This window comes from Pogona vitticeps, chromosome 5 (genome assembly GCF_051106095.1).
Source record: "Pogona vitticeps strain Pit_001003342236 chromosome 5, PviZW2.1, whole genome shotgun sequence".
Taxonomy (NCBI): Eukaryota; Metazoa; Chordata; class Lepidosauria; order Squamata; family Agamidae; genus Pogona; species Pogona vitticeps.
Genome location: NC_135787.1, coordinates 90,084,306 through 90,107,599, shown reverse-complemented (window position 1 = coordinate 90,107,599; position 23,294 = coordinate 90,084,306). Strand labels below are relative to the sequence as shown.

General features: G+C 41.4%; 1 protein-coding gene across 2 annotated transcripts in view; it reads left to right on the top strand.

Annotated features, from left to right (window-relative positions):
- Positions 1-23,294, top strand: part of LOC110085956 (ADP-ribosyl cyclase/cyclic ADP-ribose hydrolase 1) — a 50,352-nt gene that overhangs the window by 10,238 nt on the left and 16,820 nt on the right. For both annotated transcript variants that reach the window (XR_012087568.2, XM_020806580.3), the window contains exons 2-5: positions 16,851-16,980; positions 17,614-17,749; positions 18,143-18,225; positions 20,583-20,659. Coding sequence is in view for 1 of the 2 variants with exons in the window: in XM_020806580.3 (XP_020662239.1) it covers positions 16,851-16,980; positions 17,614-17,749; positions 18,143-18,225; positions 20,583-20,659 (426 nt within the window). In the remaining variant the exon portion in view is untranslated. The remainder of the gene's footprint in view (positions 1-16,850; positions 16,981-17,613; positions 17,750-18,142; positions 18,226-20,582; positions 20,660-23,294) is intronic.

Genomic DNA, 23,294 nt, shown 5'->3' with positions numbered 1-23,294 from the left:
TCTGCAAAAACTAAACACATTTGAATCACAGATTCTTGCCCAAACTTCCTTTCATCCTCCTTCAGTTTGTTAGTCTCTATGTAACATTAACCACCTTATTTCAAGTATTTCTGTCTCTATGTAACATTAACCACCTTATTTCAAGTATTTCTGTACTTGACCTAGTTCTGCTGAAAAGTCCCACTGAATTATTCATTTCCAGAGCTTAATGAATATTTATTTATTTATTTATTTATTTATTTATTTATTTATTTATTTATTTATTTATTTATTTATTTATTTATTTAACTTATATGCCACCCACACTATCCGAAGGTCTCTGGGCGGCTTACAGCATTTAAAATACAATAAAAAGGCAAAATAAAAGGGCAAAATAATTAAAATGCAATTAAAATATATATTCTAAAAATTGCCATCAGACCAACAGCTGATATTATTTCAGTTAAAAGCCATTTGGAACAGGAAGGTTTTGGCCTGGCGCCGAAATGTCATCAGCGTCGGCACCAGACGAATCTCAGTCAGGAGGGCATTCCATAGTCTGGGGGCAGCTGCCGAAAAGGCCCTTTCTCTACAAGCCCTCCCTCTTAAAGGATGGCTCTTTCAAAAGGGCCCCCTGGTTAGATCTTAACTGCCGGGTAGGTTCATATGGAAGGAGGCGGTCCTTCAGTTATCCAGGGCCCAAGCTGTTTAGGGCTTTATATTTCACTTTGAATTGGGCCCGGGCAGCAACTGGTAACCAATGTAAATTAAACAGAATCGGCTTGATGTGATCTCTAGCAGCTCCACCACTCACCAGCCGCGCAGCTCAATTCTGGACCAGTTGCAGTTGCCGGACCATCTTCAAAGGCAGCTCCACGTAGAGCCCATTGCAATAATCTATACGAGATGTTACCAGTGCGTGTGTAACTGTCATGAGACTCCGCTCGTCCAGGTACGGCCGCAGCTGGTATAATTTCCGCAGCTGAAGGAAGGGGCCTCTGGCCACCGAGTCCACCTGGGCTTCCAAAGTTAGACTGGTGTCCAGGAGCACCCCCAGGCTGTGGACCCTGTCCCTTAGGGGGAGTGTAACCCCATTCAGGGCAGGGAAATGGCCCTCCAACCTGTCCGGTGAAGCACCCACTAACAGCACTTCCGTCTTGTCTGGATTGAGTTTCAATTTATTAACCCTCATCCAGTCCATTATCAGGTCCAGACACAAGTTCAGCACAGAAACCGCCTCACCTGGATTGGTGGAAAATGAGAGGTAGAGCTGAGTGTCGTCAGCATATTGCTGACTCCTCAGCCCAAACCTCCTGATGACCTCTCCCAGTGGTTTCATGTAGATGTTAAACAGCATGGGGGACAGTATTGAGCCCTGAGGAACCCCATGACATAACTGCCATGGGGCAGAGCAACTGTCCCCCAACACCACCCTCTGGACACGGTCAGCCAGGAAGGAGCGGAACCACCGTAAAGCAGTGCCCCCAACTCCCAACCCAGCCAGCCTATCCAGAAGAACACCATGGTCGATGGTGTTGAAAGCCGCTGAGAGGTCCAGAAGTATCAACAGGGTCACACTCCCCCTGTCTCTCTCCCGGCAAAGGTCATCGTACAGGGCGACCAAGGCAGTCTCTGTACCAAAACCAGGCCTGAAACCCAATTGAAATGGATCCAGAAAATCCGTTTCATCCAGCAGCGCCTGGAGTTGCCCAGCCACAACCCGCTCCAACACTTTGCCCAAATAAGGGAGGTTCGCTACTGGTCGGTAGTTAACCACCAGCCTTGGGTCCAGGTTAGGCTTTTTAAGGAGTGGGCGAATTACCGCCTCTTTCAAGGTGGTAGGGACAACTCCCTCTCTCAAAGAGGCGTTCACGGCCTCCTGGACCCAGGTGCGAACCCCCCTGGCAGATCTTTCAGTCAGCCAGGATGGGCAAGGGTCAAGTGGAGTGGTAGTAGGACGGACAGATCCAAGCACCCTGTCCACATCCTCAGGTCTCAACAATTGAAACTCATCCATTAATACTTGATTATTGTGATTGTTTTAATATGTGATTGTTTTAATAAATATTAGTTCTTAAATTCAGCTCAAATTTGCGTTTACACGTTTGGAAGTTGACTGTCAGTATATGCAAGTAAAGCCAGCAAAATCAAGTAGCAAATCTTTTTCTATTTCAAGTTGCAGTTTCAGACAGGATGGGTCAATAGCATGTTTTAATGCTCTTCTCTTCCAAAGTAAAAACTTTGGTTCCCCCCTCTTCCCCCATTTTCCTATATAGAAAAATAATGTGCTCCTGACCTTTCCTGACTTGTGTTTATTGTACAGTCATAGACCCAAAAATACAAGGATAAAAACATTACATAAAATATACAAAATAAGTTAGATATTAGAAGATAACAGGAATATAAAACTTGAATCATGCAGCTGTCTTAACACAACACTTTACGGATTCTTATAACAGAATAAAAACTTAGCCACTGACTGTGATATTAATTGGTTCTCTCCAGACAGCAGAAACTTAAGGTAGTCTGCGGGAGGTATACTAATACACATTGTTGGGTAGAGGTAACAGATACGTTCAGACTTATATAAACTACATTCTAGAATGGTGTGTGCCAGGGACTCAACTGTTTTTTCCCCATAGGGGCATATCCTTTCTCCATAAGGAATGTTATTAAAGCACCCTTTTAACAAGGCTGAGGGAATGCAATTAAACCTAGGCCTTGAGAAGACAAAACGATACCTTGGTACATTGATTTGATATAGATAATTTAGTAACTTGGGAAAGTTAAAATTTATACCAAATTATGTTGGTGAGCAGGTCCTGTCTGCACCTGCTAGTGAGTACTGGAGATCTATGTCTTTAATGCATTGCACAAGCATTGTCTTGATGTTGTCATAAGGCTGACTCAGGAAGAAGTCCGTAGAGAAGCCTAAGAGATGTAATTTGTCAATAAATCCCTTGTGCCATGAGCTGGTAAAGACATCTTTTTGTAAATAGTGTAAATACCCACTGGTTGTGGGAGCATATACCACCTTCAACCAGAATCGGAATGCATGCAACCAGGCTTGACATTCCACCGAATGAAGGCCAGCCTCCAAACGCAAGGCAGCTGAAAAGACACATCTTGGCATAGCGAATAGGATTTGCAGTGAGTTTGACAGAACACTTTCAACGGAGGGATTGAAACTGTTTATCTAAATTGCAATACCATACAGGAGCTGTGCAAGAATTTTGTACTTAACTATCTGTAGAGCAGCAGGGATGAACTGCCCACCCTGGACATAGTGGTATCATCTAAGATATTGTTAGCCACCTGCACTGTTGCTTGTCTATGGTAACACCAGGAGAGGGTACGTGAGAAGACAATTCCCAAGTATTTAAACGTTTTAACTTGTTCTATATGCTGGCCCGCAATAACCCAATCTTTAACTTTACTATGTCTAGAGAAAATCATTATTTTGGTTTTCTTGAAATTAATTGTTAACAGGTTGCTCCTGCAGGAACTCATAAATGCACGTAAAATTCATTTAAGACCAACTTCTGATAGTGACATGATAACTGCATCATCTGCATATAGTAGAAGAGGCACACTGATTTTAGCCAATTTCGGGGAGTGAAATTCAGGAGCTGTGCAGCTTTTAGGAAGGTCATTTAGATACAGATTAAATAATGTAGGCGCCAGAATACAGCCTTGGTGAACCCCTCTCTCTGCCTGAATGGGGGTTTGATAGATTCCCATCGACTCCACATCTTACCCTAATTGTGGTCTGTTGGTAGAGGTAAGATATAGTAGCTTCTTATCAATCGAGGAAGAGTAGAATTTTTCCCATAAATTTCCTCTGGGTATTGAGTCGAAGGCAGACTTTAAATCTATAAACACTGCAAACAGGCCATTCCCATGACAACCCATATACTTCTCTGCAAGGTGATTCAGTACTATACAGTGGTCGAAAGTGGAGCGGTTCTTCCTGAACCCGGCCTGTTCATTCCCTAAGATATCCTCCTCCTCAATCCATGTGATTAGTCTATTATTCAGATATTTAGCATAAAGCTTGCCCACTATTGACAGGAGGCTAATTGGTCTATAATTTGAGGGTTCGTCTTTGTTCCCCTTCTTACAGATTGGTATCACTATTGCCTCTAACCAGGAGTATGGAATTTGCCCAGTGTTATTAATGAATGTAAATAAATGAGATAAAAGGGGAGCCCACCAGTCTACATTGGTCTTTAAAGACTCTGCTGGTATTAGATCGGGTCTCGGTGCCTTCCCTGATTTTAGGCAAGCTATTAGTGGCCTTATTTCATTTTCATTTACTGGGTCCCAGTTTGGCAATTTGTTTAGATCTAAGAATGTGATGTTGACAGTTTGGGAAGCTTTAGTTTCCTCAAATATTTTGGTGAAGTACCGTTCCCATATATTTGCCGGGATACTACAGTAAGCTGATCTGTTTGGTCGCCTAGCGCTCCAGAAACCAAGGTCCAAAATAGCTTAGAGTCTTTGTTTAGCACTGAGTCAATCAAGATGTTTCATTGTTTTTGAATTGATTGTTTCTTTTATTGGGCAATCAGGGTTTTATATTGGTTTTTAACTACCTAGTACTCCTGGCGGAGAACTGCCAGATTCTTCATCCTATACTGCATGTATATTTCTCTAAGTTGGTTTTTTTAATGGGAGCATTCCTTATGAAACCATTTAGGAGTATACCTTCTTGGTTGTTTATGGGTGTGAGAAATTTTTGGGGCTTAGAACAGATTGTATTGTTAAAACTAGGGAGTTGTAGTTTGTTACGATGGAAGCCAAAGTAGATTTTGTAGGTGCTGTTATTAAGTTTCTTAATTTCTCACTGGGAGGAGATTTTAAGAAACTGAAGACTTTTGATTAACTTCATCTGTCCAAATTAGACGTTTATATCTTACAGATAAGACATTATTACCTAAGTGATGTTCAGGGGGAAGATGTATTGGGTTTAGAAGTGACAAGGTTAAGAGTAGGAGTAAGTGATCACTATCTGTTCTATGTCCAACAGAGAATTCCTTAACCAAACTGGTTAAAGATGAAGAAATTAACACATAGTCTACCACACTACTACCCCTCCCTGATACAAAAGTAAATTCTGCACAATTATCAAACAATTCATTGCCATTTACAATATAAAGAGTAAGATGTTCTGCCATCCGTGCCAGGCTTAGTCCACTATAATTGATCTTCAAATCTTTTGATGTTCTATAATTCATCAGGGTGTGGTTCTCTACAGAGTCTGTACCCCAGACATTGGAAGGGTAAAATATGTCATTATTCGATCCAGTTCTTGCATTCAGGTCTCCCATAAGTATCACATATGCATTAGGAGCTATAGATTCTAAGTTTGTAATATAAAGTTCTAATTGGTTCCACATTTGAGTTATTTGATTTTTAGAAGACAATGGAGGAATATAAGCATTGGTGATCAGATAAGTGATAACAATAAGGCAGCCATAGCAATTTTGTCACAAGGTGGAAACGATTTGACCTAGCTTCCAAAGCAGTAGAGAACATTAGAGCCATCCCTGCTTTTGGGCGACCCTTTCCACTGCTAGGAACTGTATAGCTGTTAAGTACCAGATAGTCATTCAAACTAATATTATCAATGCTCCAGGTTTCCAGTACTGCAATTATATCATGTAATCTTAAATAATCGAGTATTCCGGGTCACCCTGTCTGGAGGCCCAACCAGCTATGTTCCACGAAAGGATTTTCAATAAACAGGCCGGAAAGGGCATGTGATGCTAGGAAGAGGTCAGATGACTTGGAAGCTCAAAGAACTAGAACTGAGCATCCCATATGAGAGGCTCCAGACTGAGATTAGCTCACTTTAAAATGGCTCATGTCCTTGTTTCATAATTTTGCTTAATCCAGAACAATTCAATGTAGGTCAAGGGAGTGCACTCATCACTTTTGTCCATTGTCAGCACACAAATACAAGTTCAAACCTCATCCCCATTTTTAAAGGCCATATGGAGACAATATCTGAGACTTACTTTGAGCCTTGAAGTACAGTAGTGGAACAGAGCATGGCTTCTTAACTTGCTTAATGGACCTTTATAAATATTCAAGAACTTAAAGAGATACTGAATGGAAAATTAGATGGTAAAATATAATCTAAACAATAGAAAATTGTATTAGAATCTATACAGGATGTTTCCTTAGACTTCAAATTGAGCCAACAAAAAAGTAGTATTTAGAGTATATTGAACTCCACAATGGCTGTTTAGGAAGGGATTGTCAAACTTTGACAGATATTGGAGAGGTAATACTGGAAATGCATCCTTTTTACATATGATCTGGGTTATCCATTTACTTTGGATTCAAGTTGTTACTTGTATTGATGCATGGTTTTACAGTGGCTCAGATCTTTCCTGGAGGAGAGAACTCAGTAGGTGGTGCTGGGGAATCCAATTTGACTTCCTGGCTGGTGACCTGTGGGGGTTCTTCGAGGTTCTCTTTTGTCTTCTATGCTATTTAACATCAAGATGAAGCTGCTGCGAGTACTTGTCCAGAGCTAGAGGGGTTACTGTCACCAGTATGTTGATGACACCCAACTCTATCCTTGGCCTCTAAATCTGAGGAAGCTGTTTCAACTCTAGATTAGTGTCTGGTGTCAGTAATGGACTGTGTGAGGGAAAATAAACTGAAACTTAATCTAGACAAGAGAGAGGTGCTGCTGGTCTGTCAAAAGGCAGATTAAGGAATACAGATTCATCCTGTGCTGGATGGTGTTACACTCTGTAGCGATCGCCCCTGTTATGAATATTCAGCAGTGTATTTGCATGTGCCGATGACAGCGATCGGGAGGCAGAGCCAGAGAAACTAGAAGGGAAGGGTGAGTCAGAGTCTAGGGAGTTCAGTCAGAGACAGAGTTTGGAGAGAAACAGTTTGGGGTTTGAGGCAGTGAGAGTGTTTAAGGAGTCAGAGTGTGATCTGTACAGTATTAATTAAGATAGAAGAGGTTAAAGTGAAATACTGAAGCTTTGTGTTACTTTAAGAATGTGCTTAAGAACGAGTCCTAAAACAACTGGTAATCTATAAACCTGTTTCTGTTTAAAAGTCTAGTACTGAATGGACCGCAGTCTTTCATAGGAAATATAGGCTGGTAAAGAGATCAACTGGTGGCAGCATGTTAAAAGGCATGTTGGGATAACTTTGTGAGCTCTGTGTTTGGTGAAACAAGCAGGGGCCACAGGGTAAATGCCACACACTCCCTCTGAAAATATAGGTGCACAACTTGGGGGTGCTCTTGGTTTCTAAGCCTGGATGCCCAGGTTTCAGCAGTGGCCAGGAGCTCATTTGCACAGTTAAAACTAGCATGCCAGCTCCACCCATTTCTTGAGAGCTCTGATTTGGTCACAATGATGCATACCTATCTGAATTACTGCAACACACTTTATGTGGGGCTGCCCGTGGAAAGTGTGTGGAAATTCCAGGGGGTGCAAAAGGCTGCAGCCAGGTTGTTAACTGGGGCTGGTTACAACAGTCCCACTGGCTGCCGATCACTTTCCAGGCACAATTCAAAGTTTTAGTTTTAACCTATAAAGCCCTAAATCAGGGGTCTCAAATATGCAGCCCAAGGGCCATTTGTGGCCCACCAGATGATAGTTTGGCCCTTGCCTTGCCTGCCCCCCAAAGCACCCACATGTTCTCTGCTGTCAAGAATCAAAAAAGCCTCACCTTGCTCGCCGACTCTCCCCCAAGACAGCACCTCTTGGATCCTCCATCCGAAACTGCAGCCTACCAGCTAGCCCACCTGTCTGCCAGCTGGCAGGCTGCAGTTCCGGATGGAGGGTGCAAGAGGCGCTATCTTGGGGAGAGCCAGCGAGTGAGGTGTGCTGCCGGCCCTTTTCCCTGAGCGCCTGAGCCTCCGCCGAGCGAAGCTCACTCCTGGCCTCTCCTCAAAGAGCGCCTCCAAGCCGCCAACAGCAGCTGCTGCCACCGCTGCCTCTTCCAGGGAAGCGGCTCTCTTTCTCTCTCAGCATCCCCAGCACCAGCCCAGCCAGCAGCTGCCTCAGCACCCAGTGGTGCTTTCTCCTCCTCCTCTTCGTCCTGCTTCAGCCGCCTTGGCTCTGGAGGCTGCCTAGGCTCACCTCGCAAAGTTTGCTCCCCTGTCGTGGAGGGTGTAGCTGCTGCTGCTGAGTGTGCCTTTTTTGAGGGGGGCCCTCAGAGGAAGGTTGGCGGACCTTCGTGTGTGTGTGTGTGTTTGTGTGCATGCGTATGCGTGCACCTGTGGGGGCCCACCCTGTTCTGTTTAATTTCATGGGTACCAGTGTGGGCTTTTCTCCTTTGGCAAGGCGAATTCTGTGAAAGTTTTTTTAAATTTTATGTCGTGCCCTCCCCCCTGCTAGGCGGTCGCTGGCGCTCCCTCCCTTCTCTGCTTCTTTGTCCTGCTGCTGCTGGTGGTGATGGTAGTGAAGAAGGAGCCGGAGGGTGTCATGGCCGGCTATGAGGGCTCGTGCACCCCTCCCCCTCCCCTCTTCCTCAGAGCCCCAGCCGGGCTAAGGAAACTCCTGGGGGCTTCCTCAGGCTCTTGCTCCACTTGGCGGAAAATCTTATGCGGCCCAGCCTCATCCATACTCTGCCTCCAGCGGCCCCCAGGTAAATTGAGTTTGAGACCCCTGCCTTAAATGATTTGGGTCCCAGCTATCTGAAAGACCACATTTCTCTTTACAAGCCTGCCTGGGCATTAAGACCAGAGGAGGCCTTTCTTCTCAGTCCCACCACCCTCACAGGCAGATTTGGTGGAGACATGGGAGAGGGACTTCTCTGCTACAGCTCCCAGACTTGGAAATTCCCTTTTAATAATGTACGCTGCCTGGAATCCTTTTAAGGAGAAAGGTGGGGTAAACATTGTGACAAACCCAGACCTACTGGGATCTGCCACACAAGCCTGCCTGGGCATTAAGACCAGAGGAGGCCTTTCTTCTCAGTCCCACCACCCTCACAGGCAGATTTGGTGGAGACATGGGAGAGGGACTTCTCTGCTACAGCTCCCAGACTTGGAAATTCCCTTCCATGGGAAACTAAGCTGGCCCTATATTTGGGGCAAGGACCTTTTCTCTTCAGACTGGCAGTCTGAGAGGGATTTTTCAAATTGGATTGTTGTGCTCTGTTGCTTTTAAATGTTTTTAGTATCGATTTTATTTACGGTTTTTAATATGATACTTGTTTGATTCTTTTAAAATATTTGCATACTAACTGTTGTTAGCTTTATAAATATTGTCCTTTTAATAATGTACGCTGCCTGGAATCCTTTTAAGGAGAAAGGTGGGGTAAACATATTTTAAATACAGTAAATAAATTTTGAATTTTGAACTGTTTTGTTTTGGGAAAAGTTTTGTGTTTCTTTTATTTTGTCTTGGGAAATTTCTCTTGGAAGCAGACCCCTTTCAGTTCCATATGTTAATCAGGTCCTACATTTATGGTACAATAACAGACGTGGTGGCGCTGTGGGCTAAACCGCAGAAGCCTGTGCTGCAGGGTCAGAATACCAGCAATCATAAGATTGAATCCATGCGACGGAGTGAGCTCCCGTCGCTTTGTCCCAGCTCCTTGCCAACCTAGCAGTTCGAAAGCATGTAAATTGTGAGTAGATAAATAGGTACCGCTTCAGTGGGAAGGTAAAATGGCGCTCCCTAGTCACGCTGGCCACGTGGCAACGGAAACTGTCTTCAGACAAGCGCTGGCTCTACAGCTTGGAAAAACGGGGTGAGCACCACCCCTAGAGTCGGACACGACTGGACTAAAAATGTCAAGGGGGAACCTTTTAGACTGGACAAAAGGCCAATAGACATATGGACTGAACTAGCCAACAGATATATGACCTGTGGGATGGACTACTGACTTTTAGAATGGCCTGCTTATGAAATAGCATGAGACGTTGAGGAAATTTTTGATTTGCTTTGTACAGAGCACAATTGACTGCTCCCTGTTACAAAAAGGGCTGAGAATTCATTCCAGCCTGGACCTTTTGCATGATGGAATGAGCAAAGAGAGACAGATACATGATTGCTGTGGCAACAAGGCTCTGGCCAAGCTGAAAGACAATGAAACACTATGGACATGCTACAAGGTCAAATACTTTCAGTGGCTCCAGGCCCAGAGGACAAAGGGGTGATTTACTTTCTGGGAATAAAGAAAAGTAGTGCAATGCAGTTTTTTTCCCCAGTTCGCCATCTACCAAAGCAGAACTGAATTTTAGGTTGAAGGGAAAGAAGCCAGCCATAATTATGGAAATGTAGGGACCTTGGTGAAGCAAGAAACAATTGTTGCTTGGGACTCAGAATCACAGTCACTCACATGCAGATGCTTTTCAGTTCACTTTTTCTCATGTAATTTTTTCTTTTGCAGATTTTGACTGCTCTGGGGCCATTAGACTTTAGCTTGCCTTGATTTTGACAAAAGCTTCAGTTTTTACAGTAGATTAGACTAATCCTTGTGGGAGATGCTGAGAAAGGAAGAAATAGGCAGTTTATTCTTGTTTTACCACTGACCCTTCCTTTCCCTTCCTTTCCCCTCCTTTCTCTCTTTTTCTCCCTGTCTTCATAGTGTGTAGCACTGAAGGTACTCTGAAGCAGTACACTTTCAGATAGCAACTTGTTTTGGCCAAGTCCTGTAGATAAATGCTGACAATTTTTCATTGGCTGAAGATGAACCAAAAGTCCTTAGTTTAACTACATGTCTTTCTGATCACCTTGCCTGTAAATAAAGGAGGTCAGTAGAAAACACCAATTCTTTTGAAAACCTGTGATCAGTAAGATAAGCCCCTCAATAGAAAGACTGAGCAAACACATAAGAGTGCTTAGACTTTGGGCAGTACAGTGCTGCCTCAACTTTCAAACGTAATCTGTTCCAGAAGAACGGTCGTAACTCAAAAGGTTCATAAATTGAAGCACCATTTCCCATTGAAATGCACTCAAACCCCATTAATCCGTTCCGGCCGAAAAGAATAATCAAAAATAATTAAAAGAACACCCACACTCACACACCAAGCTGCATCAGAATGCTGCGGGACTGGAAAAAAATCAACACCCCCCACACACAGCCAGCCCCATCGGAACACAATGGGGCTGAACCCCCCCACAGCCAGTCCCATCGAATGCAATAGGGCTGAAAAGAAAATTAAAAAACAAAACAAAAAAACAGACCAAGACCCAATGGAACACGATGGGGCTGAATAGAAAACAAACAAACAGACCAAGCCCAATTGGAACATGATGGGGCTGGGGGAAAAAATCACCCCCCCCCACACACACACAGCCAGCACCATCAGAACATGATGGGGCTGGGGGGAAAAATCAAAGAACCCACACACACAGCCAGTTGAGACCCCTGCTCTAAAGGAAAAGTCCTGTTTATTTACCTCATGATTTGGAAGGCCACTGGGCTACCTTAAAATCCAAGGCTCTGAGAGTTAAGGGAGCGCTTGTGGATAAAAGCGGAAGCTAGAGGTCAGAGCAGATCTGAGGAGATAGAAGAATCAAAACAGAGGCTTGAGATATAAAATTATTTCAGTGACTGGAATTAAAAGCAGAAAGACAGGTCCTTTTTAAAATCAGTACAAACACTCAAGACTAATCTCAGGAATAAACATGCCCCCCCCCCCAACGTAGCCAAAAGGGGAGTCGTGAGGCAGAGAGTTTATCACAAGAAATGGAGGGAAACGGAGACCCTTTAACTCTAATGGAACAGGAGGAAATTGATGAGGGTGCCTCAGAGAGCCAAAAGGAATTAAGTTCCCAAGAGTTTGAAAAATGGAAACTGGAACAGGAGTACAGACTCAGAGAGGAAGCTCAGGAATTACAGCTCAAAGAATTAGAGATGAGAGAAAAAGCTGAGCAAGAGGCCAGACAAATGGAATTAAGACAAAGAGAAATGGAATGTTATTCTCTGTTAGGAGCTAAATTAGTCCAATGTTTGGACAAATGGATGGAACGTGAAAATGTCACTTCTCTAGAGCAGATGAAAAATTTGATTGGGTTAGAACAATTTTATTCTATTTGCTTGGGGAATTGCGTTATTTAGTTAAAGCCAAAAATCCTAAAACTCTATTAGAAGCTGGTGAACAGGTGGATTACATTAGTGAGTTCAGAAACCCCAGGTTCTCTAAGGTAAATTTTAACATTTTGGACAATAAGAGACCCTTCAATAAAGATTACCTCAGAAACACATCAGGGAAAGAAGGCCAGAGTAATGCCTCACCTGAGTTGTCAAGGCGTAGTCCTCTGAAGAGAGGGAACCCTGAGGAAAAGTTTAATAGATCGCCTCAGAGTGAGAGAAGGACTTTTAAGACAGTGTTATAACTGCAAAGAGTTTGGGCATATTCAGTCAAACACTACCAAAAACAAGAATAAAATGGAGAAGATGATGGACAGACCAAAAAAAGTATACTGCTTAAAAACTGTAGAAGCCACTGAGGGAAGTTGTGACAATGGTTCTGTCTCCATGGCAACTAGCATGATGGAGAATTCTGATCTGCCACTAGCCAGGGCCGTTCAGTGTTTTCTTGTAAAGACAAAATATTTTAGTACAGAACCCTGGTGAGGAAATTCTTATTAATGAGAAGTCTTACATGGGAGTTGTTGATAACTGTGCCAACAAAATCTTGTTGTGGTACCTAAAGAACAAATACTTCCAAACCAAACTGTTACAATCAAGGGAATAAGTTCTATTCCAGTGACTCTACCTATGGCTAAACTTTATATTAGATGAGGCATCCTTCAGCTAAAGTAAAGATGAAATATAGATATTGGGTCGGAATTTGGGATGTGGCAATTTCTGATCAAATTCCAGGACCTTGTTTAATTGGGCTAGATCTCACTAAGCATGTGCAGAATGCTTTTGGAGGAACATGTTCCCTGGGAGAGGAATTAACAATCCCTGAGGGAAGACTGGAATCCCTAACCTCTGAATCAAACAAGGGATGCCCCAGGTTAGAGAAGAACCCTGAGGTAGCAGAAATGGCTGATGAGGTTATATTGAAAACCTCTAATGATACTTCCTGTATTGGTGAACAGAAGGAAAATAGTACTTTAATGATTGTATTACAAAAGCTAAAGAGAACCCCATTCTGCTGACCCCTGGACACCTAGAGAGGTCTATAACTGACAAAGACCTGACGTATAGAGAGGGTTAAAACTTGATAGAGCATGTTAAGAGTGCTTTTGTACTAACACACTCACAAGGGGGCCAGAAATTACCCACTGCAGCAGAAATGGATACTGGACCAGAGGGAAGCCTGGAAGGAGAAAGTTTGTTGCATAGTCAGCTTAATAGCTGTTCAGAAACTAATCTCATGCTTTTAAAGATTCCTAATAAAAATAGTTTGGCCCAGGAGCAGAAGAAGGACACTAACTTGGTGGGTTGCCTTGAAGTGGCCAGTTCACCTACTTTATTGTCTCCTGAATGCCCTGAGAGATCTTGCCTGGATAAGGATCTTTTATATCGGGAAAAGTCCTTAGAAGTGGCAGAGCCAAGCTTGGGAAGGACTCCTGAAAAGGAGAAAAGCTTGTATGAGGCCCAGGAAAGATCATTCTGTCCTGAGGACAAAGTGCTGGAACTGGGATCTATAGAGGGGAGTAAACTGCTTTTGGAAGAGTCAGAACCTATAGAGGTATTGCACCAGCACTGGAGGGGAAAGTCTCATAGCTCTGCAGCTGAAATAGACCCTAAAACCTTGCAAGGCAAACCCCTACCTAGCTTATCAATGAATGCAGAAATAAAACCAGAGGAGAACCTCTGTCCATCTAAAATAAACCAAGTGTTTGAGAGTGCACTTAAAGATAACCTGCCCGTGGATTTTGAGATGATCTGTGATAGTGGTCCCCCACATAGGGAAAACTTTGCAATGAAAGTCCCTTTGCGTGAATTTGTCAGTGAGGAGGAAGGTGTAAACCCTGACATTTTAAAGAGGGACAGATCCAGAGTTGTTCAGGAGGAGGAGAGGGAACTGCCTACCCTTTCCCCAGCTGAGAAAGTGAAGCCCCGAGCCAGAATGATAGCAGGCTTCACTAATAAACTGCAAGCAGAGAACGTCCAGTGGACAACAGAGGGCCCTATGATGGCTAGTCAACTGAAGAGAATGTGGAAGAAGGAGCCAGAGATCATCAGAGGGATCCCAGAGTGCCAGCAGTCATGTGACTAGTTCAAGGAGGTGGTAACGACCGGACTAGTCCACAGCGTACCTGACTACAGCAGGGAGTTCACCATCCTCACAGATACATCGAGTGTTGGACTTGGAGAGGCGCTGTGCCAAGCAGATGACAACAGGAGTCTGCAGGATTTGAACTTCGTAATTCACAGCATAAAAGGGACTCAGATCGTGGATGCTGATACCTTGCCTCAAAAGCCAAATGACTTATGGGAGGGATAAACAAAGTTGGTAATGTTATCATAAATGTTCTGTTTGTGTATAGTGATGAAAAAAATGAATATTGATGGACTGAGACTTGGAGAATGGTTCTAAGACTTCTAAAATAAACCAGAACGAACTATTGAGTGACTATGTATTCGCGAAGGCTTTCACAGCCGGGATCTAATCATTGTTGTGGGTTTTTTGGGCTCTTTGGCTGTGTTCTGAAGGTTGTACTTGTGATGAGATGGGTTTTTGAGTTAAAATCTTTTAAAGGCATATGGGTTTTGTAATTAAGAAATGAGCCAGAGAGGTTCCATCTTGATTCTTTGTATAAAGTATCTTTGCTATGCTGACAAGTTGTTTTCTAGGCGAGCAGAGAGAATGTTATTCTGAGAGCCTGAGAAAGGACTCGGTGTGATTAGATAGATGGGAATTGTTGTGACTCTTTGATAAACCACCGTAACCCAAATAACATCTGGTGTGGATGGGAAAGAAGTCATGTGATGCAACAGGACTGTTTGCTTAGTAACGAACTCTGATTGGATGACATCGTGGGAAGGTGCGATGAGCCCTTGCCAGTTACTCTTGAAAAAGGAACTTTTTGCCTATGGACATTGTCTTTCAAGACCGATCCTTCAGTCATTCGTGACACATGGGACTAACCTTTACTATACTGGATTACCTATGGACTTATGGGATTTTTCCCTAAGGACTATGCTTGGACTAATTTCTATGGACTGTTACCTATGGAATATTCTTTATGAACTTCTTTTCTTGGAATACTCCATATGGACTATGCTCTTGTAATTTTGTAAGGACTATGGTACATTTACTGGATTTGACTTTTCTAAGGATAATGGGACTTTTACTGAATCTTTCTTTTTAGTACAGGATTCTTGTTCTACTGGATCACTGAGGACTATAGCCTTTTTATAACCTACTTGGATTATTTTGTTTTTACTAATGATTTCCTGGAGTGGAACTGTTTTTATTCTTTTTAATGGCTTTTTGTGTTTTTGTAAGGTTTTTGAACACTTTTCTAGTTTTCATGTTTTCTTTGCCTCACTACATCTTTGTAACTAAACAGCACAATGCTAGTTTATTTGTTTTGGTTTAATTTGGCTTTGATACTTAGTAATATGCTTATTCTTTAATAAAATAAAGATTATAAAACTCAATTGGTTTTCTGAACAGTACACTTGTCATAGGGTCATCTGAGAGTGCTGCCTCGGCCTAGCTTACTTAGAGTCCTGTCAGTGGTGCAAGTTAAGTCTAAGGACTACAAAGCCCACTTGACCTTTTCACAATAATATCTGAGAGTACTAGGGTGTTCTTATGTGGGCAGACCTGTGAGAAGGAGTGTTGTATCATGGCTAGCTGAGTTTGGACTCATTCAGCCCATTTTAGCATGTGCAAACTCCTGATTGCTCTCTGTCCAAGCTTACACGTGTTTTTGGACCCGTGTTTGCTCGCAGTACTTCCTAACGTTTCACCAGTCTCTGTGGCTGCCATCTTCAGAGGACAGCACTCTGTGCTCTGATGTAGTTGGCTTGGGAGTGCCTGTTTAACTATCTATGTAAAAGGTTACTGATTATGTTATATTTCTGTAAGGTTGTAATGTTAAATGTCATAAGTATAAATGATAAAGTATATTATTGAACTGTATTTGAATGTTTAGTGTAATAAGATATTGTGATTGTTATATAGGATTTTGTTATTGCTTGCAGAATGTTGTCAGAGGGTAAGTAGAGTTTGTATGCAATGATGCATGTGTGTTTAAGATGGAAAACGTGTTTCCCCTCCCAAACATATTTAAGGGGGGATGTTTGTAGCATTCACCCTAAGTTACGTAATTAGATATGTAATAGTTATGAGATATATACTAATGTAGTTAAGAGGTGGGGCCACAAGAGATGTTAAAAAGGTGGAGCCTGAGAGAGGAGTCAGTCAGTCAGAGAGTCTGTGTTAGGAATCTATGAAAAGGATAGTTTGGAGTCTGAGGAGTGATTAGTAACCTGTGATATTTAAGATAGAAGATTAATATTGATGCTTGGTGAAACTGAAAGAATATGCTTATGAATTATCTTAGAAACCATTTGTAATCAATAAACCTCTTTTATTAATGTCAGTACTGAATGGATCTTCATCTTTTCTAAGTAAAGTACGTTGATAAGGAGATCAACTGGTGGCAGCGTGTGAAGAGAGGTTTTAGTTTGCCTTTGTGAGCTCTATGTTTGAGGAGACAAGCAGGAGCCATGAGGGGTGAACGTCACAAAGGGTTACAACACATATAAGGCAACCCATTACCACCACCCTAGAAAATATTTAGCGACCCTCATGGGGACCACAACTCTCTGGGTGGGAAATGCTGTCTTAAACAGTGGTTGTTTACTAGATAGAGAAACAAGTCCTTATTTCATGTAATTTTGATCAAATGGTGACTTGAATTGCAAACAATATATAAACCCCTTTAAAAATCTTTTTGCAGAGATACAGATTGCCTTAAAATTTGGAAACTACTGCAGAATGCATTTATGTACAAGGACCCATGCAGTGTGACAGAGGAAGATTATAAACCTCTGATGGAGTTTGCAAGACATCCCATCCCATGTAACAAGGTAACACTTTTCTGTCATTTTATTTTGTGTGCAAGGATTACTACTATATTGCCATATTTGCCCTGATTTCTTCATAAAGTGGTTTTGAGTAGCTGGGGAATCTTGTGATGTGAAGTGCCTATCAGATATTCCTTCTTCCATTAGGTGGCACAATTCCCTGCAAACCTATCCCATCATATAAACATTGCCCATTGAATTGTATTTAATTTATATATTTTACTTGTTCAGCAGCTTCTCTAGAATGGATTAAACACCCATAAATCCTTTTTTTTCTCTCTGTCTTTTAAAGCAGTACCCTGTCATTTTGTGCACATTGCTCATTTTTTTTAATTGGAGATTGTGGCCCTCATACTGAAAGACTCCTGCGATAGAGGAAGTAAGTTCTAGTTGTTAGCAGAATCTGATTCTGTACATGGAATGGGAGAGAGGCATCTTTGCTCAGACAGCAAAATGCCTTGACTTAGTCTTGAAAACCAAGATTACAAAATAAAGGAATGCATTTAGAATAATATAGACAGCAAGTAATCTGATATTTGGGCCAAATGTAGTATATGTTTGCAATTGTTAGGAACATCAATCATGAGAGGAAATCTGGTAAAGCCTTGAATTATTTATTGACCCTTTTACTTTTAGTCACTGTTCTGGAGCAAGACAAATGACCTTGTACATCGGTACACAAAAGCTAACCGTGATTTCCTCACATTGGAAGACACTTTGCTAGGCTACATAGCAGATGGGATTTCATGGTGTGGAAAACCCTCCAGTCCAGGTAAGAGAAAGTGTTCTGTACAGAAAAGACAGACAAGATTTCATCATGGTATGTTAGAGGGGGGAAATTGCATTGAACATGGAAAGAAGCCTTGCAGTACAAGATGTTTCATAGTGGGCAGGTAGAAAGTGATCAAAAGATTGATGGATGTACCTTTAGGATTAAAAAATGCAATAAAAAAGGGAAATAGATTAGAATGTATTTAAGTTACATACACAATTAAAACAAAGATTTCTCCCACACAAGAGGAAAAGTGGATCCTGCTTTGCTCTTCCATGAACAAAAGGATTACTTCCATTTACAAAAGGGACACTGTGTAAAATCTTAGTCTTTCCCACTTTTTTCACAAAATACAAGACATCCTATTTATATTTGTGTTTAAAATATTTTTAGGAGTCAACTACAAATCTTGCCCAAAGTGGACTGAGTGTGAGAATAACCCCAGTACAATATACTGGAAAATGGCTTCAAAGATGGTATGTTGTACAGAATTCTAGCCAGTAATATATATTATGGTTCAGTGATATATATAGTGTTTGGGATCCTATTTCCAATTACATTTGCACAAACTCTAAGTCTTGGCAGCAAATTACTGCTCATTGATTGTTGAAATGCACAAGAGTTTGTACACAGCAGTTCAAATGCAGTATAAAAAGCTGTATAGAATATGAATTGTGTGTTCCCTTGTGTGTTCCCGCACTTGAAATAATATTCATATAATTTTGATAAAAACTTTAAGAACATTTACTGTAAAACATCTATATAAAATATACTGAGTGCTTGAAACATTTGGCTTAGTACAGACTTGTGCTTGACAGACTTATAATAGTTTAACTTGGTATATTCTTATCAAACATAGTAACAGATCAGATTCCTAACAGACAAGCGGACTACTACTAACATAAATCTGCAATAGCTAACTCTCAGATCAATTAACTGAATAACATAACTGACATTTTAATCAATTCGGCAATTTTATCTGATTGGTTACAAAAATTAGAATATGTAAATTACACATCTCTAACTTTCTTGTATGAAAATACATACACATACATGCATGGTTGCACTTATATATTCCAACATTGATAGGGTGCTGGTTGTGTTCCTATGTTTCTGATCACTTTCCACAAAGACTTACATGATTTCCATAATGCCTGCGTAAACTGGAAATAGAATTCTGGCTGACATACTCTAACATCAGATAGTTAACTTTGAAAATAAACATTGAATAGCAAATTCATCAGATGTTGACAGTTCTTGTTAGGTATGTGTGACGTTTACCCCATGGCCCCTGCTTGTTTCACCAAACACAGAGCTCACACGAGTATCCCAACACGCCCTTTAACACACTGCCACCAATTGATCTCTTTATCAACCTATATCTCCTGTGAAAGACTGAGGTCCATTCAGAACTGAACTTTTAAATAGAACCAGGTTTATTGATTACAAGTTGTTTTAGGAATAGTTCTTAAGCACATTCTTAAAGTTACACAAAGCTTCAGTATTTTACTTTAATCTCTTCTATCTTAATTAATACAGGTCACACTCTGACTCCTTAAACACACACACACACACACACACACACACACACACACACACACACACACACACACACTACTTTGAACCCCCTGACTCCTTAAACACACACACACACACACACACACACACACACACACACACACACACTACTTTGAACCCCAAACTCTTTCTCTCCAAACCCTGTCTTTGACTGAACTAACTAGACTCTGACTCACCCCTCCATTCTAGTTTGTCTGGCTCCACCTCCTGACAGCTCTCATTGGTACATGGCAATAATCTACCTGAGTCAAAGCAGGGTGATCGCTACATACCTCCCCCTTAAGAAGTTTGTTCTATGAGGGGAAACCCAGCAGTTTGCCCTCATAAACAAACAGCTAAGTACATGCAAGCCAGACCAGACTCCCCTGCAATTCTTACTGGGCCCCCAAAAGAAATAATAATAATAATAATAATAATAATAATAATAATAATAATAATAATAATAATAATAATAATAATAATAATAATAATAATAATAATAATAATAATAATAATAATTTATTGTCATTGTAAGTATATACACATACAACAAAATTCACAGACACCCAGAGACCAGACACATACACACACATAAAATTCCCAAACACTCCCCACCCACTAAAAGTCCCCCACTAAAAATACAAACATTTACACCGCAGGCCAAGTAACACAGTCCAACTAATTATTCACTACTGGTGGTCTTTAAGCTCATTATTAATTGCAGATTTGTTTAGATTGATCATTGTTGGGCAGTTTAAAAAAACTTAGGCACCTCTTCCAATTAGAGATGGGCACTTACTGCCACTTGGTGGTTCGGTGCAGATTGGAGGATCTGACCCACACGTGTTGCTCAAGCACCCAGATTCTGTGCCCCACCACCTCCTGCAGGCACATTGTGAGAAGCAGCACCACAGGCTTTCCTGCCCTGCCTCCTCCTTTGAGTGGGCACCTGGAGGAAAAGGCAAGGCATGGAATCTGGGGTGCCCCTGTATCACCTGTGGGCCAGATCCACAAAACCACACTGGACCCATCTCTACTTCCAATTAGAACTAGATTGACAGTGGGAGCAAATGATGCTACAGTCTTCATGTAGATTGTATTTCCTATGCTTGTTATAAGATGGGGGGGGGGGAAGGAAAAGGTGCATTTGTTCATTGTGCCTAAAATATTACACAAAAATTGTGAAGAAAGTAATACAGATTTTTGACAATTCCAGTATGTATTTACTGTTTTACAAATAGCTAAGAACTAAGGATTATGCCACTACTTGTTTTAGTTTGCAGAAGCAGCTTGTGGTACTGTTCAGGTGATGCTCAATGGGTCAACAGAAGCTGATGCATTCAGAAGTAACAGGTATCTTTACATTTGCCTATTACAACATTGGAGTAATGTAAATAACACGTAATTGGGTGTCATATCCTGGAAAACAAAACAAAAAATTCAAAAAGATATTGATAGACTTGAGCACTGGGCTGAAAACAACAGAATGAAATTTAACAGGATGAAGTGCAAAGTTCTACATCTAGGGCAGTATTTTCCAAACTTTTTCAAGTCTAGATCTCCTTTTATAATAGTCAAGTAACATCCCCCCGCCACATTTGGGTAAATAGGCATTTTAAATGGGTGAAGAAAACACATTAAAATTGATGGTTTTTTCAGAATATAATTCTCACCTATTAATATTAATATAATAATACATAATTATTGGAAGGGGTGTAAATGTGCCTCTATCAGATTATGAGGATGAAAAAATGTCAATATACTTTGAATGTAATTTACCTTTTTGGGTTTGGAAATGACTCTCCCTTCATCTCTCTCTCCCCCCTCCCAAAAAGCCTCCTCAGTTAAGAGCCCTTCTTCCTGAAGCCCAAATAAACACCTCCGCACAGCCCCCTGTGCCCTCCTCTCTGGTTCTCATCCCTCACATTTTTGCCCCTCTTGCCTTCCTCCTTCTTGGCTCAGGAAGGGCCTGGAGGCATGTCCCACGCAGTTTCCTCTACCTCCATTTCACTGCCACCGCACCTGGAAGAGTGGTCAATTCAGGTGGAGCAAAACATGCCACTGTCACAATCTTGCTGCCCTCTTGGGCACCAGCATTTCTGGCACACACCTTGCACTTGCCTCATTCAGGTGTCTTTGAGCCTTGCTAACACTCAGGACTGACAGTTTTCCAAATGTAGACACAGAGGAACAGAGAGAAACAAATGAGAGTGACTCTCCTGGAGAGGATAGGAGTGATGTGCAGGGATAAAAGGAAAATCTGCCCAAAGGAGTACAAATAAACTTCTAGGTTGCCTGAAATTCTGGTTCAGATTAAATTTATCTTTCTGTGGGCCAAGCTGATTAAAATAAAACAGCATTGTGTATACCATATTTAATATAATAAACATTTTAAAAACCCAACTAAAATACTTTGTGACACTGAGCAGGGGTGGGGAATATAGCTCATGTTGTCTGTATCTTCAAAAATGCAAAAAGAATGAACTGAGGAGCTACAGACCAGTCAGACTGATATGAATATAAGGCAAAATTTTGGAGCAGATCATAAAGTGGTCACTCTGTGAGCACCTTGAAAAACAGTGGAGTAATAACTAGAAGCCAACATGGATTTGTCAAGAACAAATTCTGACATACTTGTCTTAACTCGTTTTTTGATCAAGTAACGTCCCTGGTAGACAGTGAGAATGATGTAAAAATAATGTATTCTTACCTCAACAATTCCTTTGACAAAGTGCCTCATGATTTCTAATTAGCAAGCCAACTAGGTATGGGCTAGATCAGACCTGGGCAGAGTGCGGCCTGAGGGCCACATATGGCCCACGAGCCACTCCTGTCCAGCCCACAGACAGTTTTGTGGACCAAAACTATTTATAGCTTTTTGTCCAAAGTTGATCAGTTGCTTATCTCTAACATACTGCAAAAAACCTCTTTAGTATTTGTGAAGATTAACAAGTTTAAAATAAAAACAACCTTAACATCACTATTTCATTTTATTTTTAAGTAAAGTTGGTTCAGCCCCCGAACACAGTTCAGATTTTTCATGTGGTCCCTCTATAGAAATTAATTGCCCACCCCTGGGCTAGACAGAACAACTGTCAGGTGGATACCCAGTTGGTTACAAATCATACTCAGAGATGTCTCCTTCTCAAAATGAGAAAAGGTAACAAGTGGGGTACCTCAAGGCTCAGTCCTGGGCCGAGTGCTCTTCAACATTTTTAGTAACAACTTGAATGAATGAGTGCAGAGAATACTTATCGATTTTGCAAATGACACAAAATTGGGTGGAATAGCTAATACTTTGGAAGAAGAGGAACAAAATGAAAAAAGATATAGTTAGGCTTGACTACTGGGCTGAAAACAACAGAATGAAATTTAACAGAGATAAGTGCAAAGTTGTACACCTAAGGGAAAAACCCCAAATGCACAGCTATAAGATGAGGGATACTTGACTCAGTCATATTACAAGTGTGAAGGATCTTGGAATTGTTGTAGACCAAAAGCTGAATGTGAGCCAACAATGCAATGTGGCTGCAAGAAAGACCAATGCTATTTTAGGATGCATTAACAGAAATATAGTCTCCGAATTCCATGAGGTACTAGTTCCCCTCTATTCAGCACTGGTTAGGCTTCATCTAGAGTATATCCGTCAGCATATCCGTTCTCCTAGAAGAAACAGACAGCTCGGAATAGAGAGGTTCCAGGTCTGGTTGACCCCTATTCAAGTTGAGATGAGTCCCAGTCTCAACCAGGCTGTCCCACCAGCACCTTTTCCCAAGTCTATTCCCATTTAAAAATCATTGAGAAACCAAAATAAAATCATGAGCCTCAGAGTCATTTAGATCTCTCAGTACCCAAGAAAATATTGGACTCAAGGTAGTTAATTCTGTGGCCTAAAAGAAATCAATTAAGTTTAGTATTGGTAGCAGGTTGTGTCTGTTCAAGAGATCAAACATAATAGCTTTGGTATATTTGTTTTATTAGAAAAATT